At 40.7% G+C, this 26,885-nt stretch overlaps 5 protein-coding genes across 11 annotated transcripts; 3 read left to right on the top strand and 2 right to left on the bottom strand.

Moving 5' to 3' along the window:
• Nucleotides 1-118: 118 nt before the first annotated feature.
• LOC105285917 (Golgi reassembly-stacking protein 2) lies at nucleotides 119-3,491 on the top strand. Its single transcript, XM_011350482.3, has 7 exons — nucleotides 119-343; nucleotides 1,119-1,199; nucleotides 1,299-1,502; nucleotides 1,593-1,810; nucleotides 1,905-1,989; nucleotides 2,112-2,454; nucleotides 2,773-3,491. The coding sequence occupies exons 1-7, from the start codon at nucleotides 281-283 to the stop codon at nucleotides 3,198-3,200; spliced, it is 1,422 nt and encodes a 473-aa protein (XP_011348784.1). The 5' UTR covers nucleotides 119-280; the 3' UTR covers nucleotides 3,201-3,491.
• Nucleotides 3,492-3,794: 303 nt separating this feature from the next.
• On the bottom strand, nucleotides 3,795-4,661 carry LOC105285914 (NADH dehydrogenase [ubiquinone] 1 beta subcomplex subunit 11, mitochondrial). 2 transcript variants are annotated; one of them, XM_011350478.3, is made up of 2 exons: nucleotides 4,519-4,661; nucleotides 3,795-4,444 (listed from the first exon to the last, which is right to left on the bottom strand). In XM_011350478.3, the coding sequence occupies exon 2, from the start codon at nucleotides 4,353-4,355 to the stop codon at nucleotides 3,924-3,926; it is 432 nt and encodes a 143-aa protein (XP_011348780.1). In that variant the 5' UTR covers nucleotides 4,356-4,444; nucleotides 4,519-4,661; the 3' UTR covers nucleotides 3,795-3,923. The 2 variants fall into 2 exon arrangements, with proteins under 2 accessions (XP_011348780.1, XP_011348779.1); XM_011350477.3 differs by having other exon boundaries at nucleotides 4,507-4,637.
• On the top strand, nucleotides 4,362-10,263 carry LOC105285915 (apoptotic chromatin condensation inducer in the nucleus). 3 transcript variants are annotated; one of them, XM_011350480.3, is made up of 10 exons: nucleotides 4,362-4,508; nucleotides 4,762-4,996; nucleotides 5,574-6,981; nucleotides 7,171-7,258; nucleotides 7,352-7,462; nucleotides 7,544-7,745; nucleotides 7,835-8,043; nucleotides 8,135-8,359; nucleotides 8,445-8,705; nucleotides 8,958-10,263. In XM_011350480.3, the coding sequence occupies exons 3-10, from the start codon at nucleotides 5,576-5,578 to the stop codon at nucleotides 9,075-9,077; spliced, it is 2,622 nt and encodes an 873-aa protein (XP_011348782.1). In that variant the 5' UTR covers nucleotides 4,362-4,508; nucleotides 4,762-4,996; nucleotides 5,574-5,575; the 3' UTR covers nucleotides 9,078-10,263. The 3 variants fall into 3 exon arrangements, with proteins under 3 accessions (XP_011348782.1, XP_011348781.1, XP_011348783.1); XM_011350479.3 differs by lacking the exons at nucleotides 4,362-4,508; nucleotides 4,762-4,996 and adding an exon at nucleotides 5,075-5,316; XM_011350481.3 differs by lacking the exons at nucleotides 4,362-4,508; nucleotides 4,762-4,996 and adding an exon at nucleotides 5,350-5,461.
• A 139-nt stretch (nucleotides 10,264-10,402) lies between these two features.
• LOC105285913 (transmembrane 9 superfamily member 2) lies at nucleotides 10,403-15,951 on the bottom strand. Of its 2 annotated transcripts, none has more exons than XM_011350474.2 (15): nucleotides 15,608-15,951; nucleotides 15,073-15,140; nucleotides 14,899-14,992; nucleotides 14,679-14,814; nucleotides 14,204-14,325; nucleotides 13,984-14,107; nucleotides 13,748-13,896; nucleotides 13,450-13,626; nucleotides 12,676-12,832; nucleotides 12,362-12,539; nucleotides 12,126-12,285; nucleotides 11,885-12,036; nucleotides 11,686-11,797; nucleotides 11,447-11,618; nucleotides 10,403-11,363 (listed from the first exon to the last, which is right to left on the bottom strand). In XM_011350474.2, exons 1-15 carry the CDS (start codon nucleotides 15,740-15,742, stop codon nucleotides 11,296-11,298), a joined length of 2,004 nt encoding a protein of 667 aa, XP_011348776.1. In that variant the 5' UTR covers nucleotides 15,743-15,951; the 3' UTR covers nucleotides 10,403-11,295. The 2 variants fall into 2 exon arrangements, with proteins under 2 accessions (XP_011348776.1, XP_011348777.1); XM_011350475.3 differs by having other exon boundaries at nucleotides 11,296-11,363; nucleotides 12,676-12,820.
• A 106-nt stretch (nucleotides 15,952-16,057) lies between these two features.
• Nucleotides 16,058-26,606, top strand: LOC105285912 (mediator of RNA polymerase II transcription subunit 12). 3 transcript variants are annotated; one of them, XM_011350472.2, is made up of 13 exons: nucleotides 16,058-16,426; nucleotides 16,497-17,266; nucleotides 18,268-19,010; nucleotides 19,126-19,906; nucleotides 20,080-20,405; nucleotides 20,498-21,029; nucleotides 21,158-21,751; nucleotides 21,839-23,553; nucleotides 23,643-24,071; nucleotides 24,162-24,636; nucleotides 24,786-25,045; nucleotides 25,242-25,400; nucleotides 25,485-25,667. In XM_011350472.2, the coding sequence occupies exons 2-13, from the start codon at nucleotides 16,723-16,725 to the stop codon at nucleotides 25,665-25,667; spliced, it is 6,741 nt and encodes a 2,246-aa protein (XP_011348774.1). In that variant the 5' UTR covers nucleotides 16,058-16,426; nucleotides 16,497-16,722. The 3 variants fall into 3 exon arrangements, with proteins under 3 accessions (XP_011348774.1, XP_011348775.1, XP_011348772.1); XM_011350473.3 differs by having other exon boundaries at nucleotides 16,058-17,266; nucleotides 25,491-26,606; XM_011350470.3 differs by having other exon boundaries at nucleotides 16,058-17,266; nucleotides 25,485-26,606.
• The last annotated feature ends 279 nt before the right edge of the window (nucleotides 26,607-26,885 follow it).

Raw genomic sequence — 26,885 nt, 5'->3', positions numbered from 1 at the left:
TTCCGCCATTTTCGATCCCACTAGAAACTAGACCAATCAGGTGCGAATCCACGATGTCCATACTCTTACTTGAGGTTCTCTAGTTCGAGAGATGTGAGATGCACAACTTGATGTCACCAAATTATGTCGCATGGCGATCGTGACGTCACCGTAGTTTGCGTTACGATACCTGTGCCACGTATTTTTGCCGTTTGAGTGTTGTGTAAAGTCGCGCGATTAACAATTGATTACATGTCTTTTACTTGCTCTTCCCAGGTGACCTAAGAAGCTCTCGGTCGAAATGGGATCATCTCACAGCGTGGAGATACCGGGAGGAGGCACAGAAGGTTATCATGTATTGAGGGTAAGATGATCTGTCAAGAGTGTCAGATTGCTTGAAAAGTTCGAAATATTTTTATCCATTTACAGAATGTATTTAGATGTAATTATCGCATTAAACGATAATGATATTTAACAAGAAATTGTGTGCTTACATAAATTCATAACAAGTCTGTGTAGTCCAATTGACATATGATCAGATGCATCATTTAAGTAATGCACTCGTCATCTTTTATTTTTACAAATTATGGAAGATATTCTAGATTTATTGGGGCATCTTCTTTCTAATTTTTAATTTAAATCCATGTTCCTTTTAAACAACCTAAAGTCAACGTTTCCTTAGTGAAAACATTGAGGATACGGAATTGTCAACTTTCTTTATTTTTAATATTTTCTCACACTGCATCTCAAATTATAGACTTGTCAAATTGTAAAACAATGTAGTCAAAAAAAGGATTAAATTTATGCTTCTAAAAGTTAATTCTTGTGATATCTTAATTTTATATTACTTATAACTTAAAAACTATCTTTGACAATTTTAATATAATTTAATTATTAATTAATTTTCTTAATAAAAAAATCAGTTAAAAGTTCAGAAATAAGAAATATAAATATGAAACATCTCTTGACTTCAATATTCCATAGTTCCTAAATGGTGTTGATGTTAATATATCTACCAAAATATATTTTGGTAAACTAAAACTGTTTTGCATATGTTAAAATTTCTACATTTTTATCATATTATCGTAAATGTAAGTGAGATAAATAAAATTAAATAATATATCTACTTCATTTAACAGGTTCAGGATGGTTCTCCTGGACAACAAGCAGGTCTTGAAGCATTTTTTGATTTTATTGTGGCAATCGGCAATACTCGTCTGGTATATTTATTTATTTCCTACTGACAAGAATATTTTGCACAGTTATAATTGTCACATTGCAGTGTATCCATTTAAAAATAATGTACTTGCTTCTTTCAGGACCAGGATAATGATACTTTGAAGGAGCTTTTAAAAGCTGCTGTAAATAAGGAATTAATGATCACAGTATACAGTAGTAAAACACAATCTGTAAGACGAACGAAGATTGTACCGAGCATGACATGGGGTGGACAGGGATTGCTAGGCGTTAGTATACGTTTCTGCTCGTTCGAAGGCGCCAACGAGAACGTGTGGCATGTACTAGTGAGTGTAAACTTTAAACTTCTTATTTATTTTATGCAAGAACGTATCATCGTTACGAGGCGAGGAATGCTGATTCTTAAATTTCCACAGGAAGTGCATCCGTCGTCTCCCGCGGAGTTGGCTGGATTGCGACCGTTTACCGATTACATTATCGGAGCGGATTCTATTCTCCATGAAAGCGAAGACTTGTTCACTTTAATAGAGGCGCACGAGTCGCGTCCTCTCAAATTGTATGTATATAACACTGAGGATGATTCTTGTAGGGAAGTGACCATTACACCTAACAACACCTGGGGCGGCAAAGGAAGGTTCGTGACTTTTTACACGATTATTGAAGAACATGTACGATTATGTTCGAAAAGTGGAATCAATATTAAATTACTCTTGCATTTATTTTGACAGCCTAGGGTGTGGAATCGGATATGGATATCTGCACAGAATACCCGTCAGGAGTGTGCCTGAGCATAAACCTGTTAATTCATACGCGGTAAGAGGTTGCACTGTTTACCTTGCAATAATTCTTTTTTGTTGCTTTGCAATATAGTATTAAAAATTAAAAATAAATATATTTTTTAAATATACTTTGCCTACCATAAGTATTTGTTTCAGAACGTTACTAAAGTCGCTGCCCAAACGCAACCAGCGGCGCCAGCACCGGCAACAGTGACCACTCCTGTCGCTACTACAGGACAAATCAATCCTATTACCAATGCACCAGCTGGATTATCCGTCCCGCCGAGTTACACACACACAGCGCACTTGGATAACTCCGCGAAAACTTTGAAGAGTGAACAGGAAGCCATATCAATTCAGAACATACCTGGACCAAGTGCACAAGAGATGCAAGCAACGAGTCAAGTCAATTTTACCGGTGCTGCCGTTGGTAGTTATGCACCTATCGGTTCGGCACCTCATGTGTACCCGACTCAGCCCGCTGTCAACTTTTCACCTGGTAAACGCACAGTTGGATTACACCTTTTTTCCCGGAATACAAATAATTCACCATAGTCGCGAATCGCTCAAGTGAACTCAATTTTCAAAAATGGATGGATTTTCTTCATGTTATTCTTTTCGTGAAAATAATTAATTCATTTTTATTATTTATTAAATCCACAAAGCTTGTTGGATATTTTTAAAAATTTCACAAAGCTTCATCTAGAGACCCCTTATCCTCACATGTCGAAGTTTCGACAGCATAAATGGCAAATTTTTCATACTCTTAACGTTCATCTAATTAAGTCATTGTACATTCAGCTATTTAATTATTTAGGCACATACCAAGCGACTCCAAGTATTCCTGGTATGCCAACTACTCCAGCATTACCGACAGTATTACCAGCTGGCATGACTAATTCTTACGAAGCTGCAACGGCATCGCCTGGATCAATCAGCAGTGTCTTGGGACAACAGAAAGAACAGAATCCTGGTGTCATGGCATTCAATGTGCCAGGATTTCAGAAAGAACAGATTCCTGCGCATCATAACACGGTCGTAACTGGTGGATTTAACGTACCTCAAGCTCACGTTGTGACGACGCCTATCGCACTGCCAGGAATGCCGCCTATCACAGTCAGCGCCTCCCTTCCGCAGAACACTTCCTTCTATTCATCCGTTATTGAACAACAAAACCAATTTCCATCTGGTATTACCACTACTACCGTTCCTTCAACATTAGCATCGTCGACGTCTACGCAGTAATGAGAGGCATGTGTTTACGAATTAAACGAATGAGGGGGGGAAAGGATATGATTTTCACTTTAATAAGAGTGCCCGTGAAATAAAATCTGATTACTTATCCGTTCTAAAATTGCATATGACTCAAACCACTGGGGGACTATGTTACGTTTCCTTAATAATAATAAAGTATCAAGAATGTGATGTGCATATAATAAATTTTTTAATGTGTACTAAAGAAGATAGTATTGTAATATTGTATATAAATAAAATATTGCAAAATCTTAATTATACTAAATTGCACTGTGAAAGAAATCGTTTCTTATTGCATTTATTTTAAAAATATTTTACACACATATATGTATATGTGTGTGTGTGTATGTATATATATATATATAATCACATATAAGTTTATACAATTTTCTATAATGTTTCTATAATTCTAATTATATATAATTAGAATATTTATTATTATAATAGAGTCAGTTATATTTCTTAAATGATTATATAAACTTATATTTATAAAATATTCTGTGCGTCTTAATCAGACAGTAATGTAATGTAACGTGCATGAACATTATACAATTAGTAAGTATGTTTTTGAATAAATTGAAAAGATTTTAATCCATAAAAGCGATATTTATTATACATTATCCTCGATCAACATTATAACAAGTACTACATCGATACAGATAGGCTGTAACGATACTCTCAAGTCCAAAGTTCTCAGCATCGTCAACACGTTCTTTAAATAATAATCTCTGTGTCACCTAATTCCTCATCAGTTGGCAGTATTATTTTAGATGGATCAATTAAGTTACGGTCAACCGGAGGAAGTCCGTGTTCCTCCTTGTAGCGAAGCTGCAGATACGCCTCCCGTTGCGCCCAATCAGTTAGGTTGACATCGGGTAGGTAAGCCATGATAGTGCCTCCACATATCAACGCTATGGTTATAGAGCAGAACAGGATCTGATGAAGAGAGTGACGATCGAGGGCCTCATCCGTCTTACTGAAGCCGTAACTTATCCACTTTCTCTTAGTAGGGTTCTCCTTAGGTCCCGCGCTGTAGCGTCCTGGTGTCGTCGTTACTTTGCGGCATATCGGTGCCTCTTTGGAGGTTATCAGAGCCAACCCCTTACGCAGTCCTTGGACGCAAGTAGTGCGAAGTAACGCTGCCATCGTCAATTCTCTACTCGTTCTCTCGCCGCGTGACAACTGTCACGAAAAATGCATGCAGGATTCCGAACGTCGTTTGTATCAGAGGAGTCCTGCGCCAACCAGAGAAATTAGATAATCTTTCAAGAGACTGCAGGTGATTCGTACTACATACGTGTGAGTGTACCTATAGCTGTATACTGTATAGGTTATGTTCTCAATCAAGTGCTCGCTGCTCAGTGAGCGTCCGATTAGCGAATAATAAATTAATAAATTATTGTAGAAAACATTTCCTGCGGATTAGCCAGCCATTAGAGACGTTATTATTTTCTGAAAGTTCGAAACAATAGAAATTCTTTATTTCATAGTTCACTAACAAAATCTAGGAACCTTAGATCTAAGAACTTTAGTGATACTTTTATCTCTATAGAACGTATTCTCCGATTGGGTGGCTCATGGATCAGAGGAAAGCCTTCGGGTTGCTATCCAATGCGATGCCATAGATTCGTGGTTGGTATGGCGGCTCTCGCAGGAACGAACGAGAGTTGTTGAGTAGCGTCATCGGAGTCGCGGTTCTTCTTCGAGAGCGTGCCATTTATGTTATCGAGGCGACCGACGTAGACGAGGCGTTTAATCGGATCTACGGACGCAGCAAGTGCAATTGAGTAAGTATCTGTCACCATCGCTGTCACCGTTGCCGAGGAAGCGCGCGCGCGCGCGCGTATTCGCGCTGATAACCACAAACTGAGGGAAGTGCGTTAGATCGATCGACGAATTCGGGGGAGACCTGAGCCGCGGCGGCTGATCAATGTAACGAATCCGCATGAGCATTACTGCATAAAAAATAGACGAGGTGATCGGGATGACAATCCGGATGATGGAGGGACTGCAACGTAGTGATCTCAATGTATTTTCTCGGCAATCGGGTATTGGATCGCGTCGCGCGAGATGAAGATGGTGGCGTTGTGTAGATTCGTGTGTATGTGTACGTGTATGTTTGTCATCTCAATTGGACGGAAAAGTCCAAAAATTTATAGTTGCAAATGTTGTAGCGGCACATATAAGCTGTACTAGTCCATTGTAAAGTTTATTTATGTGTGCATAATAGCATTGTGTGTAATAACTTGAAGGTATATCAATAGTAGATGAATATATATGATGGATGATACATTGCGGTTTATATAGATACGTGCATGAATTAAGGATACATGATTACAACAATTTTATTGCGTCGTTTCACAGGCATGAGACGCAAAAGCGAAAGGAACAAAGCAAAGGGATCTCCGGAGAAAAAAGTTGAGAAACCAACGAGAAAGTCAACGCGTAGGCGTGGCAGGAGATCACCCTCTACTTCGTCGGAACAAGATGCTTTTGTCGAGGATGCAACTAAAGGAATTACTCAGCTCAAAGAGATCGATAAGGAGACAAGCATGCAGACGCGCCTACAGAGCAAGGAAATGGAACAGATGCCACAAGGCCGGGAGGAGAAGGTCTCCTCCAGCGACAGAGACATGAAGGCGGACTCGCCAGAAGACGAGGTGGACAACAGCGGATCAGTGTGGAAAGTGGCAAGGGCGGATGCGTCGCCCGGTGAGATACAGAAGCTAAAACTATGTAGGCAGCGCAACACGTCAGAAGTATCATCCGAAACAGCAGTATCGAGTAGGAAAGGTGGCCAGTCAAGTGGCAAGTGGCAGGAAAGTGGTGAGGGCGTTGTAGAGGAGGCTGACTCGGCCGATGAGCAACTGGTTTCTTATACAAGAACACTCAGTAGCACTGAACAGCCGATCGCTCCCTCCTCTTCATACCCAGGTCAGGACTCCAACGAAGAGGTAAGTGATAGCAAGGAGATCCTGCCTGAAACCACTTCGGCCAACTTGTCTGACGATAAACCAAACATAGATCAGCATGCTGAATCAAATGAGGCAAATTGCGCTGCCCAATACGTTGATAGCGAACCTGATAAGCCGGGTAGTACGACAACCGCGCCGGCTCCTAGCGCAAACGGCGACTCTTGCGAGAAGGTCGCCACTGCTGCTGCCGCTGACATCGCCAAAGAAGATAAATCTACGGAAGATGCCAGCGAAATGCCAATGGAAACATTCAACATCCAAGAAAGTACCACGGAGAAGGAGGAGGAGGTTCACAAAGACACAAGTAGTGAGGATGAGGAGGACAATAAAGCGGAAACGCAACGTCCAGTGGATTCGTCATCCGATTCAAATGACGAGTCGCGCACCAAAAGAAGTAGAACGAGCAGCGATCGAACATCGCCACGTGCGACTCGTAGAAAACATCGAAACAAGTACGGCGACTCGTCCAATTCTGAAACACCTGATTCTGAGGACGAGCCGGTCGAGAGAAAAGTTTCCGAGCCTTATATAGAGGAGAGGGAGGAGGAGGAGGAGGATGAAGAAAAACCAAATCTGGAACATGTACGAGAAAATGATAAGGAACGATCGGTATCGCCGGAAAGGACTAACTCTCATTCTCAGAACAATGTAGAAAAGATCGAGGCGGATCATGATCATTGCGAAACTGTCAAAATTAAATCGGAAGAAAATGTCAGTGAGAAATCGGAACAAATTGTACTGGCCAGCTCTCAGGCAGTAGTTCACAAACCAGTTAAAGTTAACTTGAAAAGATCATTGTGAGTATAAATATTCTTGTGCAATTAGTACCTTTTTCTGACGAGAGATCTAAGTTACTTGCAGAATATTTTCTATTTTTTAAATTCGTTTTTCTTATTTTTACATTTATATTACAATTAAGTAATTGGACTGACATGTCAATAGTGCATATAATTGTAAATAAATTGTAATTTCTGTACATTTTTCAGCACTGCAAGGATGTTATCTGATAATAGTGAAGTAAAAAAAGACGATACCGATGCAAGCGTTGACAATGAGGCCAGTAGTCAAAATAAGGTATATAGCAATTTACAGTACTTTATCAGTATTGAAAACATTCTATTTTTTATTTTTCATTTTATATTCATTATACTCGGATATGCATTTCAGGAGAATGGTGGCGAACAGGAACCAAAATGTATACCGAGAAAACGTCGATGGGGAACCGCGCTTTCCACCGATACCGCGCCTTCGTTCTCCATTTCGACCGACTCGCTTAAAGTAAGTTTATTTGAAATATTTCAATTTTTTTAAATATTTTTCTCAAATATAGAAACTCATTAATAATAATAATATCAACAGGCATTGGTGCCCGGTGCGAAGCCGTTACCCATCAATGAGGTTCGTCTTTCGAAAGATGACGACGAGGATAGAGATCGCCATAGAAGTAATGACAAGCGGCACAGCTCCAACGACAGTACAAACGATGACAAGGCAATAGACGAGAGCTCGCAGAAGAACGGCGCTGCTAAAAAGGGCAACGGAAAAGTGGACAACCACATTGGTACAGATTTATAATAAATTTTCTTCAGATACCATGAAGTCAGTAGACTTTTGTATAACTGTAAAATATATTACATCATTTCTGCGCAGCGACGAGGCGAAAAATATCGATCGTGAAGGAAATGCCACACGTGAAATCGCCGAGCCCACCAGCGTCTAAACCTACAAGTATACTCTTGATCAAGAATCTAGTTCGTCCTTTCACATTAAATCAAATAAAGGAGCTTCTTTCCCGTACTGGCACCATCGTGGAGAATGGGTTCTGGATGGATCGAATTAAATCCAAGTGCATTGTCGAGGTACGATTGTACGAGTATGGAACAGCCCTCCAATTATCTTCACTCATGTATCAGTCATGCGTAGTAAAATTCGTTACGATTATCCTTACAGTATTCCAACGAGGATCAAGCATTCGAGACGAGACAGGCGCTTCATGGGATCTCCTGGCCTATGTCGAATCCGAAGAAGCTTCACGTGGAATACGCTACGAGGGAGGACATGGAGGCTGCCCGGGAATCGTCCAAGGAACAACCGATCGCCCGCAAGACGGAGCCGCTCTCGTCCGATTCGTGGCAGCAGGATTGGGGTCGTGATGAAAAAACCAATACGACCAAGGTATCGTTGTAGCCTTAGCCACGTGGTATTTACCGGTGTAAAATGTTTGCAGTCAATTTAACGAGACGCATACGCGCATTACTAGGTGACCGTGGTGAGAGAGTGGGACCTGGGTAAGGAAGATGGCCAACAGCACATGAGGGAGAAGGAGCGCGAGAAGAAGGAGCATGACAAGAAGCGACGAGCACGGAGTCGGAGCCCTGCGTTGGATACTCATCTGTCCGCACCAGCTCGCAAATTCAAGAAGAAAGAGGACGACCCGCCACCGGCCAAGCTCCTGGATGATCTCTTCAGAAAGACGAAAGCGACGCCTTGCATATACTGGTTACCACTTACGAACGAACAGGTGGGTGAGCTCGGGAACAATGTGGAAGATTATAAGATGGCTTAATAAAAAGGTTTAAATAAAATTGTTTATTCCGTAATAGAGATATACATGTATATTTAAATAAAATATAAAATACACGATTCTAGTATAAACTCTTACATTTTGACTCACGCATTTTGCAATTCGGTTATTATCAATTGACGATATCGAGGAGTCCCGATTGTCGGACGGAATAATAATTAACCATTTTTTGCGTTGCAAATCTTGCAGATAGTTGTGAAGGAGGAGATGCGGCGGCAACACATGGCGGAACATGCGCGTAGACTAGAAGAGATGAGACGCGCCGATAGAAACAGGGATGGTCGGCGTCGACGTAGTCCGCGAAAATAAAAGAAATGTCATCATACACATCTTTCCTCTCCTGATCCAATTTCAGCTAACTTAGTATTAACCAGTCCACTTCACCACTTCAACTAGTTTTTTAGCTTCGAAACTTATTTTTCCTCGATATTGTGTCGTTTGTCACGTCCAGTTCTCTATTTCACTCTCGTTTCAGTTCCCGTTTAAAGACATCCCAAGTAATCAAATAATAAATTAATCTTTTAATATTCGTTATACGTATATGTCTGCCGTTTGCAGTTCGATTTACTTTCCTTCCAGTAAAAATGAATTACGATCTTGAACTCGAATGTCCTTATTACGATAATTTTTTTTCAGTCGTATTCTCTCCATGTTTTTCGCATTCTGCAGTTTGATTACGAGCCGCTTATAGGTGATGCTATCTGACGCATGATTAACAAGCCTCCTTGCCATTCCTCGTTCCCTCTCCTCACGCATCAAAATTAAACCGTGCTTCTTACAGGTCAACATTTATCCCACAGAGAGCCAATATAGATCAGATTCGGTGTAGTGGTACTGTGTTTTCATTGGCTTCACGGGGGATGATATCGTCTTTACGTCACGTTGAAACTACACGTGAGAGACCGCACATGTTCACGGCATCCGCACGCAGTGTCTAACGACGTGGGAACTACCGAAGAAGATAAGACGTTATTGATTTGTCAGATATGGAATAGACTTGGTACTCGTGATCACGGAGTAACACGTTCGATGTCCCCTTTGCTCTTTCTTTTTTCTTTGTGCATTAACGCCACGACGCAGTTACGACAGAAAAGTGTTCGTCTGAAACACGGAGGCGAGATGAGGATGTCTCGTTCGAGGAGCAAAAAAAAGGAAAGAGTGTCTTTGCAGTCGTTGCGTTAAAGATATGATTGTTCTCCGTAGCCTATTTCGAATTCTTCGAGTTCAACAACTACTATTATCCAAGTTTGATAGCGCTTATGTTTGAAAATGTCGCGTCAGTGTTCTTTACCCATGCGATAGACTAGTGCAGGGTAAAGGCATACATGTAAATACAACTGATATTCCATGGTGTGACATGTAAAATTATTAATAAATCTTACATAAAAAGGACACTATTAAGATATACGAAAGTACATTTATCGTTACTTTTTACGATACACCTGTAGACGAAAAAGATTGAAAGCATGAGTAAATAAATTTGTGTTTAAAACAAGGAGTCATCTATATTACTATTGTTGTCGTCCGATTCGTTACGTTTATATAAAAATTGCGTTACCCGGTTGAAAAGACCGCTGCGGAAAATAGAACGCGATATTCGTGGCGTCGTTTAAAATTACTGCGAATATATATAAACTTATTTGATAATTTTATTTGTATCAATAACATTATCAACGCTCTCTATAACATTGTAGGTACTTTAGTTTACAAAATTTGAGTACAGAATGTGTGCATATTGACTATTAGATACGTCACGTTTATAGAATACTATTAGTAGAGATAGTGAAAAATAAGGAGAACCAAAAGCGCAAGGAGAGACGTAAAATTTAATCATTATATGGTTTTCAATTTGTACATTCTTATCATTTGTGTAGTTGACTTGTAGCTTAATAAATTTAAAGAAACATAAACACGCACGCATTTATCAGAATTAAATTATATTTACACACCGTTATGATTAATACTTTTATCGTTTTTTTTTATCAGAAAAAAGTCCTTTTTTTATTGTTAATAAATTTATTAAGACCGAGTGATTCGGCCAGAACAGATTTTATGTGACATGTAAGAAAGATTTAATACGAAACGCTAAATCTGAAACTTGCACACTTGTAATGCAACATTTTCTGACATAGGCCACGCATTCCAGAAACGGACAGAAAACAAAATAAAATATTTATAGACGCATAGATACTTCTCGTGTACATTTGAAACATACATCAAGATGTACGACGTATGTTAGACGCTTACATAGGGAAATACTTTGAAGAATGTTAGATAGTCGATATCGAAGTCTGTTAAACGTGTTATTTTATTAACTTCCACGTTAATAAAATAAATTATTATTCATTAGTATTATGACGACACTCGCGACGATGCGTTTCGGCAGTAACGCGACGCGAGGAGTGCACTATTGTACATTTATTAGTGTATTACCACTGGCAATCGACTATCGCTCATTCTCGTTGCAATCAAGTTTCACTTGTACCACAATCATCTTACGGGCGTTCTCGCATCTCATCAGTTTTATTTAGTCAACCTTCACAACACTATAAATTTTACGCACAAACCAAAAACAGGCAAAGAAACCGATGGAACCTGGAAGAAAGAATATTTTTTTTCTCTTTTTAGTATGGCGCGGCAATATTTGAAGCAAAACGCGCGACGCACGATATATTTACCTGTCAAAAGGAAGAATAAGTAAACCATAATGAAGGTGTATCCGAAATACAGGAACGTCGAAGTGGCGCCTTCGATTTCTAGTTTTGTGATGAAGAAGTGTATACAATAAATTAACAAGTAAACAGCAGTGAAACCAGACGTGAGAAAGCTACGCCACCACCAATGATAATCCTGGAAAGGACATTATTAATATCACAAAGATCCAATGTTTTCCGCTTTGCATAACATGCGTACTCACTTCTGCGCAAAGATGGAAATAGCAAAGCAAGATCGTCGTTTCGGAACACGTAATGACGAGTATAACGAAAACCAAGAAGAGAAATCCAAACATGTAGTACACTTGGCTCGACCTGATGAAAAGTGTTGCGTTTATTAATGTTTAAGAATTTATTTAGTTTATTTATGAAAACATCCATGCGCGCACGTGAAATGCTTACCAAAGGGAATTAAGTATGAAGAATAATTGTATAAATATGCAACCAAATGGTAAGACGCCACCCATGATAACCCCTGGTATCGGTTGCGTGTAGAAATTCTGTTCCGGTATCTGTCGAGGTATCTGATTCGTCCGTACCGGGTGCTCCAATGCCTGCGACGTTGTCCAATTACTTGTTTTTACTTATTATTTGTAATTACTTGTTATTTATATGTACGGGATAATACTAAATCCACACTTACCCTTTTCTTGAAGCCAAAGTAGGCACCAATAAACGTCAATGGCACGGATACTCCGAACCACAAAGCCAGAAGCGCGATTAGAGTACTGAAAGGTACCGCAGCCGAACTGCCATTCGCCCAGAATATCAAATTCATGATGAAGAATAAACTGAACACGATTCTGAAAACGAAAGTATAACGTTACGATAAATGCTGCGTCGCGAAGGTGAGCGACAATCGACATATTATAAGTTTACCCTGGACTAAGCATGGATGTCAGTAAGACGTTGGATTTCCATTTTTCACCACCGAAACTCTTGTATATCCGAGCAGCCACGTATCCCGCGGAAACTCCCAGGCAAACGTACAACACCATCGCACATGTCATCAGTGCACCTCTATTAGCGGGAGAGAGGAAACCCAGGCAAGCGAATGCTGCAGCATTAATTATGACATTTATAATTAGTTGCTCGAAATAAAAAATTCGACAAGCTTAATGTTATTAAAAAAAACATAGAATTAATTAATTCTAAATTTCATCGAATTGATTTTACAAATAAATGCCATTTACCTAGTGTGACCAATGTCATGAAGTATACTTGAACACCGGATCCAAGTAGAACTGAAAGCAACATTCCCTTACGCGGTGGACGAAACACATCGCCGTGCACCAATTTCCACCCGAATTCCTCTTGCGCATCTTCTCCTGATTCTATCTGGAAGTAGGCCTGCGTTATCACAACACAGACGGACAAATATCACAATCTTGTAAAAGTGAAGAAAACGTTTGGTTACCTTCACCTTTCCGAAATACGTTTGTTATTCTATAAAAGCACCTAATGTGTTCTTATAGAAGTTAGTTTTGTATTACTTTCGTGTACGTGTGTGTGTTTCTTACTATAAAGTTAGTATAGCATTCACTCTATAACGTAACGTCTGAATTACTAAATATTAAAAAGAAGAGTAATTCTATGAAACCGAATTTTTCAAAATGGAAAGCTCAGAAAAAGAAATTCTTCAAAGATTGCCGGTACTTTCATAAATAAAATTAGTAAAAAAGAAGAGATAACATTTTGCAAAATTAAGTTCCCTTTGATAGTCTCAAATGAATTTTTACGTGATTCAGTTATAAATAATCTGGAATTACCGAAAACACTTTCAGAAACGTTCGCTCAATTACATGCACATGCACTCATTCAGCTTACAATGAGACAAGCACAAAAAATTATACATGTATAAAATGTAGGAAGAAGTACATGCAGTTGTTATGTAATTAACTGATTATAGCACAATCTTTCTCGCTGCTATACTATAGACACTCGACACTACATCTCTTGACAAGTACCTGATTGTATCGCGCGATGTCCTTGTGTAAAGTACGAAGCATTATCATAGCCACCATACCGGAGAGGAACAAAACAATTATCAGCGAGTTTAGGATACTGAACCACTGTATATTTGTATGCGGCATCGACTCCAAGATGTAGTCCCATCTGGACGACCATTTGATCTTGTTATCTCTCTGGAAAATAACGGCAGAAACGACTGTGAATTATAGGATCCAATAAACAGAATAATTAAGTTCCTCGATTCCTTTCTAAGATATTTTTATCGCATCCTATCTAACGCACGCGAAGACTTACCACAAATTTAACAGAATATGTGTACATGATCTGGAACTTCTCTCCATTTGGAAGCTCATTGGCTGGTATCTCCAGTGGTATTTGACTCTCGCAACTGTTACTATCTATTGTACCGGTATGCTTGATACTGTGTGGCATTACTTTTACAGCTATTAGCAAGTAAACGCACGTGGTTAACGTAAATGTCGGTTTATGAAAAATAAGAGGATTCACCTTTTTTATTGAAAAATACTCACATATGATGCGACCACCATTTTCCTGAAAAGATGATCCCCATTCTTCTCCACTACCGCTATGATAAGTTATAGTAAGATTCACGTGATTGAAGAGATAGAACGTTTTCAGTTTGTTGTAAGGACCCTAACGGTATCGATAAGGAAATATTCTTTAGATAAATTCAGTCTTTTAATTAGATTACGATTTTAAAATAAGTTGATAAGTCGTTCAATTACTCACGTGTATAGTGCATGTGTCTTGTTGAGATCTGGGTTCCTTGGAATAGCAGCCCATAGGAAAGCCGGTGCTGCAGTATTGTCGTTCGTCCTCTAGCTGATAACACCACGTTACTGGCATGTTATCTGACGAAAGTAGAGCACGTCAATTAAGTCATTAACAAACTTGAAATTTAGAATGACATATTGATGAGAATAGAAAATATTAGAAATATTACAATTCTTTGAGAAAATTATCTATGTAATAAATTTTTCCCAACAGATTAATTAGTTACAATAAAGTTAAAATAAAAATGATATTAAATAAATATTAAATAAATATAAATAAATAGAATTTGAAAAGCAAATATGAGAGCCGAGTGTTGCATAAAATATAATGTTAAAGAAGTGACTGTAATCAAAAATATCCTAAAACAATATTGCTCATTGATGTCACCACAATATATTCTCGATTACAAATCAACCCTTTTTGACTTTACCAACAATCCAATGATGCTGATAGTTTACTGCTATTCCTTTTCTCAATAGTTGCAGCTTCTTCTCATCTTGTTCCTCTCCTCCTACGTATGACTTGGTGCATACAAAGTCGCACTTGACATCTTTCATGAATTCCAACTAAAAATGCAATAATTTAAATTTATTATAATCTTCCTCAGAATTCAGATTTTCGAAAAATGTCTTGGATCTTATTGCGCTCACTTTGTATGGAGACGGACGTATGCGTTCGCCAAATACAACTTGTCCCAAGTTCTCAACCGGGGACTGTCCATCTTCCAACGTGCAAAAGTCGAAACTAAATTGAAAACATTGTTAGAGCATTGAAAAGTTTAGTTATTGGATGATACAAGGTTTAAATATTATGATATTACTTACTGATTATACTCGTATGGTATAACATACTTTTCAGTGTTCAGACGATTTACGTACAGTTTAATTTCAGACTGAAACAGCCCAATATTTTCAATAATAATATATCCATCAATAACGAATCAACCTAATGCTTAATTTTACTTGTATTATATATTCCATTGTAAGTAATCTTAGTGTACATATTGTATAACACTAATTAATAATATAATCACAATCAAAAAATTATTATAAAATACGTTTTATTCTGTGTAAAAGAAAATATACCACAAAATTATGATGGATAAATAAGATGTATCTTTATAGCCATCAAGAAAATATAATTTACAAAACGCGCAACGAGAAATTCTTATGCAGAACTTCCAAAACAAGACTTCCAAGGTAATGCATCGATGCACTTGATTTAATAACGTGTAAAAAAACTATAAATAAATTATAAAACATGGGTGTGTAACAAATGCACATATGCACAGCACAGAATGTATACATGTATATATATGTATCTACATCAGTCATAACCAATCGACTGCCTATCACGTACCTTGCAGGTTGGTGTGGTCTCGCCAGCCTTACAGAAATTTACAGGCGCCAGTCCAGGTAAATAGAAAGCCGAGGCACCGTAAAATGCGCACAGCGTATAAAAGATCACCGCGGCCGCCGTCATTCTTATCATCATCGTCGCGGTTACTGAGTCTCTTTAAAATCTCCGCCGCTTCGTTCGCGTCTCGTACGCGAGATACACTCTCCTACATGAAAGCGTTCAATCGCATCGTACGACGTCCTGCCGTGAAACACTCTCGTTGCCGGGAATCGCGCGAAACGTCGTCGCGAGTAGACGCGTATCACATCGCGAGCGCTGCCATGACACGTCATGAAGTCCGTGACGGCGAGTGTGCTGGTAACTAATAATCACCCCGTCCCTCCCCCCGCCGCCTGCCCTTCGCCGGTGATAACGCACCGTCGTTGAATCTCGCGCCGACTCGCGAGAGCAGCTACGCGATTGGCTGAACGCGAAACTGTCCAGTTTTCATAAAGGCGTCTTTACACGAATGTATTGCACGATACGTCGATATCGCAATCGTGTAATATTATTTATTTCGTTTACGATTCGATTTTTGCTATATATTCGGTTTTTTATTTTTACACCTCACGCACACTTATTTTTTTGTATCGATTTAACCTAAACGCAGTGCCGCACCGCCTCGGTCCGAACGCCTCGGCTTGATGTTACGTTACTGGCGCAGCACTTTTCTCATGTGATACTCTTGCGTGATGCACAACATGTATCTGTAAACGCAGCATCAGCTAGCGTCCGAAGCTGTCTGAGATGAACTGTAGTTGCATAAGGAACTGCAAGAAGGTAAACAGGAGAGCGCAATTAGGACGCACGTTGTCCGTTCACGGTGAATCTTGATTTCTCGATCATGCAGGGGTGTACTTCGATGATGCGGTGACGGATAACGGCGTTGGTTACGTGCAGGTCCTGTAGTCGTAATTGCAACGATGTGTACGGATGTAAGCTCTCGAGAACCGATGAACGTTATGCGCGCTGCTTCACGCGATTAACTACCCGCGAGCGTTCTCAGCGAGAGTAGCTTCAGCGGTGAACTCGCGAACGCGCTCTCTGATGGTGTATCTCTCGCGCTCGGTTGTACCATGATGGGAATATTGTACGAGAAGAGGCCGCTGAAAAGGCCGAGGCTAGGTCCGCCGGACGTCTATCCTCAAGAACCGAAGCAGAAGGAGGACGAGCTCTCGCTTACGAACGTTAAGCATGGCTTCACCACTATACCTCAGCTGGCGGACGAATTCGGAACGGCAAGGAGTTCCAACGTCACCGCGGCGAAGGTTGGAGCCTACTTCAACGCAATCCTCGCCAAGAAGGAAGAGCTCGCGACGATGCCTGACACTGGTAGAAAGAGACAGCAGATTAATCCCAAAGATAACTTCTGGCCGGTGACAGCTAGGACGAAGAATGGTATCGAGGCCTGGTTCAAGGATCTCTCGGGTAGTAAGCCGTTAGTTGCTCTGGCAAAGAAGGCCCCAAACTTTAATAAGAAAGAGGAGATATTTATGATGCTCTGTGAGTATCAAGTGCCAATGTTGAGGGCCGCTTGGTTCATCAAGCTCAGTTCGGCTTACACGGTCGCAGTCTCCGAGGCCAAAATAAAAAAGCGTCAGCTGCCGGATCCAACAACAGGTGAGCACATTTCACAGCTCTGCTTCTCTTTTATTTCTATAATATCATTAAAACGATGTGATTGTTGCGTTCAAAGTTGAAGGAATTGAAATACACTTTTATTTCTGAAAAGTGTTATATTTATATACAGGGTGTCCCAGGTTTTAACCGACAAACTGCGGGAGCATATTCTACTAGTGGAAATAAGAAAAAATTCTTATATCGAGTTTGCTTAGAAATGCTTTATTACAAAGTTATAAACCAATATTGAAAAGAAATATGAGATAAGTAACAACGGAACATAGTGTAGAATTTGGAAGGTCGAAGATGTTTATGTTACGTGTATTCACATGTATTCATGTTCACTATGTTGAAACGATTCAGTATGATTGTTACTTTCACAACAGTAGCTGTTAGATTTCAATCGTCGTGTCAACTAGCAATTACTATCAGAATGCCAAAAGTGTTTTCAAATGAGGAATACACCGATATTCATTTCGTGTACGGATTCTGTGACGGAAATGCACGAGCTGCCGTACGAGAGTATCAACGTAGATTTCCTAACAGGAGAGTACCAGATAGATTTAAAGCAACGAATTACTAATTCAGTTACTGAGATGCAACAAAATTTTCAGGAATGTCGTACCATAACAAATTCTGTACTACGTCGATGTCTAGCTTGTATCGATGTGCAAGGACAACATTTTGAAATGCGTCACTAAATCATTGCGTAGATAATTTTAATTTTTGTGAACAAATCCGTTGTTACTTATCTCATATTTCTTTTCAATATTGGTTTATAACTTTGTAATAAAGCATTTCTAAGCAAACTCGATATAAGAATTTTTTCTTATTTCCACTAGTAGAATATGCTCCCGCAGTTTGTCGGTTAAAACCCGGGACACCCTGTATAATATGTGTTGAATTTCTGTTAAAGTACTTTGGATTATTGACACTTTTTTATGTCAGTTTTCTCCGATTTTGAAGGTTTCATTAAACATTGATTTTGTTCTCGTATCCAGAATGGACGGGCACCCTCATAAAGTTTCTGAAGGATCAGTTGTCCAAACTGCAAGAATATTATCACATGGGCAATCATGCAGCTAGTACTGGTAACAATAATAGCACGACAAACAGTTCATGTAACAGCAGCAACGGAACTGCTGGAACAAACAACAGTAACAATAACAGCAACAGCAGTAATAATAACAGTGTTAATGGTAATAATGCAAGCAATAGTAACGGCTCCGCCACTAATAATCAACCACCTACGCCTACTTTGAGCAGTCAGCCTGCAACGGGCACGACAATGAACGAGGAACACAAGTTGGCGCTTAAACAGTGGCATTATTGTATACAGTTGGCTAAGTACATGTTTGAAGAGGGCTTGCTGGATAGGCAAGAGCTGCTGCAGTGGATCCTGGAGTTACTGGACAAGATCAGGTCATCTCCTTCGGAAGATGGGATATTGAAGCTGCTGTTGCCATTAGCTCTGCAATATTTAGAGGAATTCATACAATCTGAATTGTTAGCTAGACGATTGGCGTATCTGTGCTGCCGTAAAATGGCACATATGTGCAACAACGTCGAGAGTAATGCCAATCCTCAGAGTCCGTCCATTGTCAAGAACGAAGTTAACGGTAGCAAGGAGCAAGCTGCCGTCGCTGCCCAAGGACCACTGAACCCCTTGATCATTGCTTTCAACGATTACTTGACTTGCTCGCACCACAGAGACGTAGTTTATAGTTTAGCCACTATAATACAAGTAAGGTTTCATCATTTTATATTATGTACAAACATTGATACATGTATGTTAGATAAAGATTTGTTAATAGTATGCATTGCTGGGTTACGCGATTAAGAAAATTGTTAATTTTTAGGTCATAACATTAGAGTGTCCTACAGCACTGGTCTGGAACAGCGTTGGCGAGGGAAAGGCTCCATCAGTTTTGAATGGATCGCCTTTGGATTATTTGCCGTGTCCTCCCGCAGCTTTGCCGTGCCCACCCGCGAGTTCTGGTAATCCTACGATGAAGCAGCTGAAGGTCGCGCAGGAAAATATAAGAGCTCGGTCTCAAGCCGCGGAGGGCAGATGGTCGTGTGACAAATGGCAACAAAGCAGCGCGGGAACGACGACTACGAAAGTGCTAGCTGCGTTGGACGCCCTCGATCGGCACAGTTTCGATAGAATGGACGCCGCTAATTCGCTCGATACGTTGTATACAAAAATCTTTACACCACCCCCGAAAGATACCTCTAATGAACGTGACGCAAAGACAGAATATAATCCGCAACAGGATTCGGCAGTGGTTGAAATTTTGTGCGAATGGGCTGTGAGCGCGGAACGCTGGGGAGAGCATAGGGCAATGGCGGTCGCTAAACTTCTCGAGAAGAGACAGAGCGAGGCTACCGGCGAGACTAACGATAACGACGACAAAGACAGTATGTGCAGTAACGGAAGTCCGCCTGTGCTGCCGATTTTCCAACCGCTGCTTATGAAATTCTTAGACGTGGACGCGCCGGTACTGGATAACACTTCGACGCAGTCCAAGGCCCAATTCACAAATTTAGTTCACTTGTTTTCAGAATTAATAAGGCATGATGTTTTCTCGCACGACGCGTACATGTGCACTCTTATTTCGAGGGGTGATCTTATACAAGGTAGAAAAAATGGTTACTTACTTATCTAGAACTATTTTAATTAAAAACTCCCTTAAGAATTATTCAGTTATTTCAATTTGCCAATGAAGAACATTTTTCTCAATTATATTTTAATAGTATTAAAAAATATTTATCTAGGCCTGTTTAACAAATTGTAAATATACCTTGACTAGGTCCGGTAGCCAGCAAACCTGGGACACCCAGTAACAGGGAACCAATCGACGAGGACAGTCTCTTCCCGGGTATAGACCTAAAGCCGACCAAATTAGAAGTATCAGATCACGGACGTGCCATGGACTACGATGACAGTAAAATCGACGATGATTTAGACAAATTACTGCAACACATTAAAGAAGATCAGCAAAATAGTATGGACGCACCAGATAGTCCTAAAGAAGATGCGTTGACTGGTCACGGGGGTCATGAGAGTCTTGATTCGAAAATGCCATCGAGCCATAGCAGACATTTATTATACACTACTCACTTTCCACTGCCGCAGGTAATTTTTTCGGACATGAATTTGTAAGATTGCCTGGATGGATCGTTCTTTGGTTGCTGAATTCTTTGGAACAATCATTTCAATTATTACAGGATGAGACTTGTAGTCAGCACGACTGCAATCAACGACATGTGCTATTATACGGTGTTGGACGTGTCAGGGACGAGGCTAGGCATACTGTCAAAAAGATGACGAAGGAGGTGTGCAAACTGTTCGGCAAAAAATTCAGTATCGATGTCGCGGAGGGCGGTAAAGTGAAGAAACATTCGCGGAGTGAATTCAATTTCGAGGCCGTCACCATGAAGTTTCAAAATCTGAGTTATTTCGATCAGCATGTGGTCACGTGGCAATGCGCGACGCAAGTGATCGAAATGCTCAATACGTTTGCACTAGCTGGTTCATCCTATTTACCAGTGCATGAGCACGTAGCATTTCTTTTTGATTTGATGGAGCTAGCGTTGAACATATACGGTCTAATCGACGTTTGCATACAAATTCTGAAAGAGCTGCCGGAAGTAGAGGCACAGCTGACAGCTAGAAACAGTCAATTAGTTCGAAGTTACACCACAAACCTAAGCTTGTACGTGGTTGGTGTACTGAGAAGATACCACTGCTGTTTACTATGTAAGTGTAGAACTATTGTTTCATATATATACGTATATATTTAATTAATAAAATATTTAAAAGATTATATTAAAAATGATAAATGATGTCTATATTTTTTAATATTTTTTTATATATGATTGTTGTAGTGTCGCCTGAACAGACAACAGCGGTATTCGACTTGCTATGCAAGGTGGTGAAGCACGTGTCAAATCCGAGCGATTGCAGCTCTGCCGAACGATGCGTGTTGGCACACTTGTACGATTTATATTCGACGTGTTCTCTTCTGAAAACCAAGTCGCACGGAGTGGAGGCGTTCAGTAACGCTTATCCGAAAATTCGGACGACCCTCTATAGCACACTGCAGCCGACACCTTCGAGTCACGTTTACAACTCGCAATTTATGGTCGATATTTTTTCAAGCTTACGAAGGGGCGGGAAGATTGAGCCGCAATGGGCGAGGCAGTTGAATGAGACGCCAGCAAATCGTTACAGTTTCGTTTGCAACGCGATTGTCGCGGTATGTAGCGAGACGGATAACGACAAGCTGAACGATGTTGCTATAACTTGCGCGGAACTGACTGCTTGCTGCAATACACTCAATGCCGAGTGGCTGGGAGTGCTGATGGCACTTTGTTGCTCCTCCAATAGTTCCGCCTTTTATATCGACGTGTTGAATCAGGTTGACGTGCAAGACCTGAGCATACACAACTCTTTGGCTATATTCACCTCGATTTTAATCGGTAAGTTCCAAATGATACGTTTCGCGGTTATTACATTTTATGCATCATAAATGTTCCATAAAAATCAGCAGCTTATTATATTTACAGCAAGACATTGCTTTTCCTTGGAAGACTTCGTCGTGCACATAGCGTTGCCGTCCTTGGTAAAAACTTGCAACGATGGTCGTGGGGATATCGATATTGAAGCAGAGGCTGGTGCACGCTTGACCTGTCATTTGTTGCTAAGGCTCTTTAAAACCGTTGAATGTCCGCAACCAGCTCTGTATTCGGTCAGCACTAGCCCCCATCCCCTCCCAAGTGGGAATTCTAGGGGCTACAGTATAAAATTGAGCTGCGACAGGCACTTGTTGGCAGCTGCCCACAATAATATAAGAGTCGGACCAGTATTGGCGGTGCTTAAAGCTATATTAGTTGTGGGAGATGCCGCGGCCGCTAAACAACCCCCCAAGAAGGTCGACATACCTCTAAGTCATTCCAGTAAGGGCGGTGGCCCGGCTAGTGTCGGAGTCGGAGTTGGTGTTAGCAGCAGCGGGCCTGGCGAGTTGTCAATCAGCCATATTCTGGGAACCAGCGACATCTTAGGCGGTGGTGACGATCTCGGTCTCGATCTGGCTATGTCGTCGTCCAACAGCAGCGCCGGTATGACGACGGAAAATGTGAAGGGATTCTCCGACTTCGCTCACCATGTCTTACGTCAAATCTGCAGCCAAGAATGGGTGCTGGAGAGATGCCTGCAAAATCCGGAGGAGCTCTGCCACCAGGACATGCTTCTCGACAATATGCTGACACTACGGCAAGCTCAGAAATTGTTACACATGATCTGTTATCCCGAAACTCCGACTGAGGCGTTCATCGATCAAAAGACTCATATTACTAACATTTTGGAAAATTTAGAACAGTGGAGCTTGAGAATGTCCTGGCTGGACTTGCAGCTCATGTACAAACAATTTTCGCCCGGCTCCAGCGAGCTCTCTCAATGGTTGGACACAGTTGCAAAAGCTGCGATCGACGTTTTTCAATTGAACAGCATCTTAAACAGCAAGCCTGACAAGAGATCGGGCTCTATATGGCTAGTTGCCCCGTTGGTTTCAAAGTTACCGAGCGCGGTGCAAGGTAGAGTTCTCAAAGTGGCAGGACAAGTGTTGGAATCGGGCAATTGGTCCAAAACAGCGGGTCGCGAAAGAGGCAAGTCAAAATCGCCCTCGTTGTTCAATCACCAACCGTTTCTTTCATTGGTGCTGACGTGCTTGAAAGGCCAAGACGATCAAAGAGAAGGCTTACTGACGTCGCTACACTCGCAGCTTTCGCAGTTCTTGAACACCAGTAAGGAGGAAAAGCATATCGGCTCCGAAGATCCCAAGACCAGAGAAGTGTTGCAAGATGCGCTACAGTTGAGATTCAGTCTTGTGGGAGGCGTGTTCGATACGATACAGAGGAATACGACCGCGACGACAGACTGGGCGATTCTACTGGTTCAATTGGTCAGCTACGGCGTTATAGACTTAAATAATAATTCGGAATTGTTCACTACCGTTATAGACATGCTGGCGACGCTAATCCATTCCACTTTGGTGTCAGATTCACAGTCTGAAAAGGACGAGAACAAAAAGCACTATCAGAACTTGATGAAAAAGTTGAAGAAAGAATTGGGCGACAGAAATTCTCCAAGTATCCGTTTCGTCAGACAACTTCTACCATTGCCAAAACTGACCATGGAGGTCATCACGTGTGAACCGGTAGGATGTTTGACTGACACTAAAGGAAACAAGATTGCAGGATTCGACAGCATCGATAAAAAGCAGGTATATACGTTTTATTCCTTTAATTTTGATATATCGGTAGAAATATTTTATACTGCAAGGAGGATGTAATCTATTGCAATTGAAATTAGGGACTGCAAGTGTGCGATTCCCAAAGAGTATCGGCGTGGGAGCTTTTGGAAGGTCATAAAAATCCGGCGCCGCTCTCTTGGGCATGGTTCAGAGCCGTCAGGTTGGAACGCAGGCCACTTACATATCAGAATGCGCATAAACTACTGCGGTATCACACACATAGTCAAATTCGCCCGGCTAGTCATTACCTGGACCCACCACCGTTACCACCGGAAGATCTCGAGCCGGACAAGAAGGAATCGGAGCCTGGCAAAGCGGACACTCCCATGAGCATCGATTCGCCAGGACGCATTAGCAGTAACGTCACCAACACTGGAGTTAGTAATGCTGGTACTAACGGTAAAGGAAAGGCCATGAAAAGCAAACGGCATAACAGACGGACTAAAGGACCCGCGACACCTACAACGCCTATATCGCAGCAGATGCAAGTAAGTTAACGCTTGCGCAATGTTAGAAAGCAGATTGTTGCTCTTATCATCACTTCTAATTTCCTCTCTTTTTTTTTTAATACTCAACAGCAACCACCGTCTCAACTGCAACAAATGGCATTCGCTAATCAGCAAGCTCCCGTTGCGCAACAGCCCGGTATGTTTACCGGACAGCCTCAGCCTCAACCTCAGCAGCAATGGTACGGTAATCAGACTCACGTACCGGCGCAACAGTACGGATACGGACAACAGCTGCCGCCTACACCGGTCACCGGTCCACGTTACGAGAGGCCGGGAATGAACAATCAGTCCAAGCAGGCTCTATCCAACATGTTGCGATTGCGATTACCGTCTACTCAGTTTATGGGCTCGCAGCAACAGCCAACTGCTGCGCCAGTTGCTGGACCGGGTGCATTCCAAGGAATGCAGAGGCAACAGTTCATTAGGCAACAGTTGAGAGCGCAGCATGGGGCACCTGGCATGAATCAACAGCAGGGCATGTTTGCACAGACGCAACAGCAGCAGCAGCAACAGCAGCAAGGGATGTACGCTGGAATTCAACAAGGTACAAGTTTTGAGAAAAATGATTAAGATTCAATAAAATACAAAGTTAGAAATAGTGGCTCAGAATTTTGTCACTAATCGATAACGAAATGTATAACGAAAAAACGATCATGCGATATATGAGCCTGCTTAATTAATTCTCCTCTGTAGGCATGAATCAAAACTATGCGGGATACGGCGGGCAGCAAATGATGCAGCAACAGCAGCAGCAGCAGCAGCAGACGCCCCAACAAACGCAGCAGCAGCAGCAGCAGCAGTTGCTTCAACAACAGCAACAGCAACAGGGAATCTTGAACCAGCAGCAGCAAAATATGATGTTCTCTAATCAGCAGCAAATGATGGGTCCGCAGAGGGAATACATGCCGCAACAAAGAATGCAACCTGGTGCTGCGAGACCACCGTACTTACAAGTACGTGTGCATTTGTAATATTTACGTTTACCTCGAATGCGAATTTATGTTTGTATAGAATTACTAGCCCGGATATGCTCGCTACTCATTTACAACTTCCATAATTTTCATTATCAAGAGTATTACGTTATAGATATTTCTTACAAATGTATCCTTTTAATGAGAGCGTGAAAAACGATATGTTTCATTCATCTAGGCGCCAAATGTAACCATGAACGCGATGGGACCAATGGGTGGAGGTGTTCAGAATCAGCCCGCTCCTCCTTACCGGCAATCTGCTGGGAAACCGGGCGCGGTGGGTGTAGCGGGAGTAGGAACGACAAATGTCAGCTTGCAGCAAAATCAACAGTTCCAGGTGCATTTCCAAATCAAATTATAACGTGAAAGCTCTAAAGAAATCTCCGCGAAGTCGATCGTTATTAATCAATCCTTACATTAGCAACAGCAAGCGATAAATCAACAGCGCATGAGGCAACAAATGCTGGCTATGCAGCAGCAGCAGCAGGCACAGCAGCAGCAGCAGCAAGCTGCCCAGCAGCAGGGTGGTGCTAGCAACCAACTTCTCAGGCATCTCAATCAGCCGCCGCAACATTCCTATCAGCATCAACCGCCACCTTATTAAACGTCTGTTAAAAGAAATCATTTTTATTTATTACTTTTTAACGATAATACGGTATCGAGGTAATCGTAAGAATGGATTTATTCGATTAATGTCGACCAATTTAAATTCGATTTCACTTTATCAGCTGAAAATTGAGGAAACGCGTCAGTACCTAATAGTAATAGAGCGAAAGACAAAGGAGAATTTTATCGACAGTGCTGCAATCTTTTTTATCAGTCAATATTTTATGTACTCGAGAGGATTGTATCGTAAGTATCACGTATGGAGTATACTATTACGATGCAATACTTGGTGCAATGGATATAGGAATATCACGATGTTTCAAGCTCCTCAAGTGAGAACCGAATGACTCTTTTTGCTATTTAATAATTATAACGGTATTTGGACCACATAAACCACCTCTAATTGACTATGCAAAATACTTGATACAAATAGAAATTTTTTACTAAAGATTTCTAAAAGGTCAGAAATTCTGCTTGAATATTTTTATTGACTCAGTATTCTCCTGTAATGAAACATGTTGTATTCCAAAACAAATTGTATTCCATTCTTTTTTTATGTATAAATTCTCGCATAAGTATTATTATTATATATATATTATTATTATTATTATTAGTATACATTATATATATTATACATAGCGCAAAATGATGATAGAGTGATGGATATCATGATGAACATAGTCACGAGATTGTGTGTGTGTATAATTTGTATTACAAAATAAATTTATTGTTACTGTTATCGGCGACTATTTATACTTGTATATCATATTTTTTACATAGAACTAGCATTATATGAAACATATTACACGGGCGCCATTTATTATAGAGCTAAAACGTTGACCGTGTGTCTCTTATTACATAATAATGAGAAATAACGTATTGTATAGTAGTTTCTTAATATTGCAAAATAAATATTAAGGAAAATGTTATGTACATATTTTTCGACAATTATAATTCTATTATATTTCTACCTTGCATGCCTCCTGTATGCAGTATATTGTCCAAATCATACCTAATCTATCTCTAACAGTCTCACGCCTAACCTCTGATGCTGCTTCATTAGTCTAGTACAACGTTATAGATCGCGGTTATATCGACAAATGCTCTTAATATAATATTTAGTATTACAAGAAACAGATATCAATATTTTTCAAACAATTTCGACACTTTCTTCCGACACTATTTTTGGTGTTTCATAATAATTTTAAAAAGATAC

This window comes from Ooceraea biroi, chromosome 6 (genome assembly GCF_003672135.1).
Source record: "Ooceraea biroi isolate clonal line C1 chromosome 6, Obir_v5.4, whole genome shotgun sequence".
NCBI classification, from domain to species: domain Eukaryota; kingdom Metazoa; phylum Arthropoda; class Insecta; order Hymenoptera; family Formicidae; genus Ooceraea; species Ooceraea biroi.
Note: the sequence above shows the minus strand (reverse complement) of the source record. Positions and strands in the feature narration are given on the sequence as shown.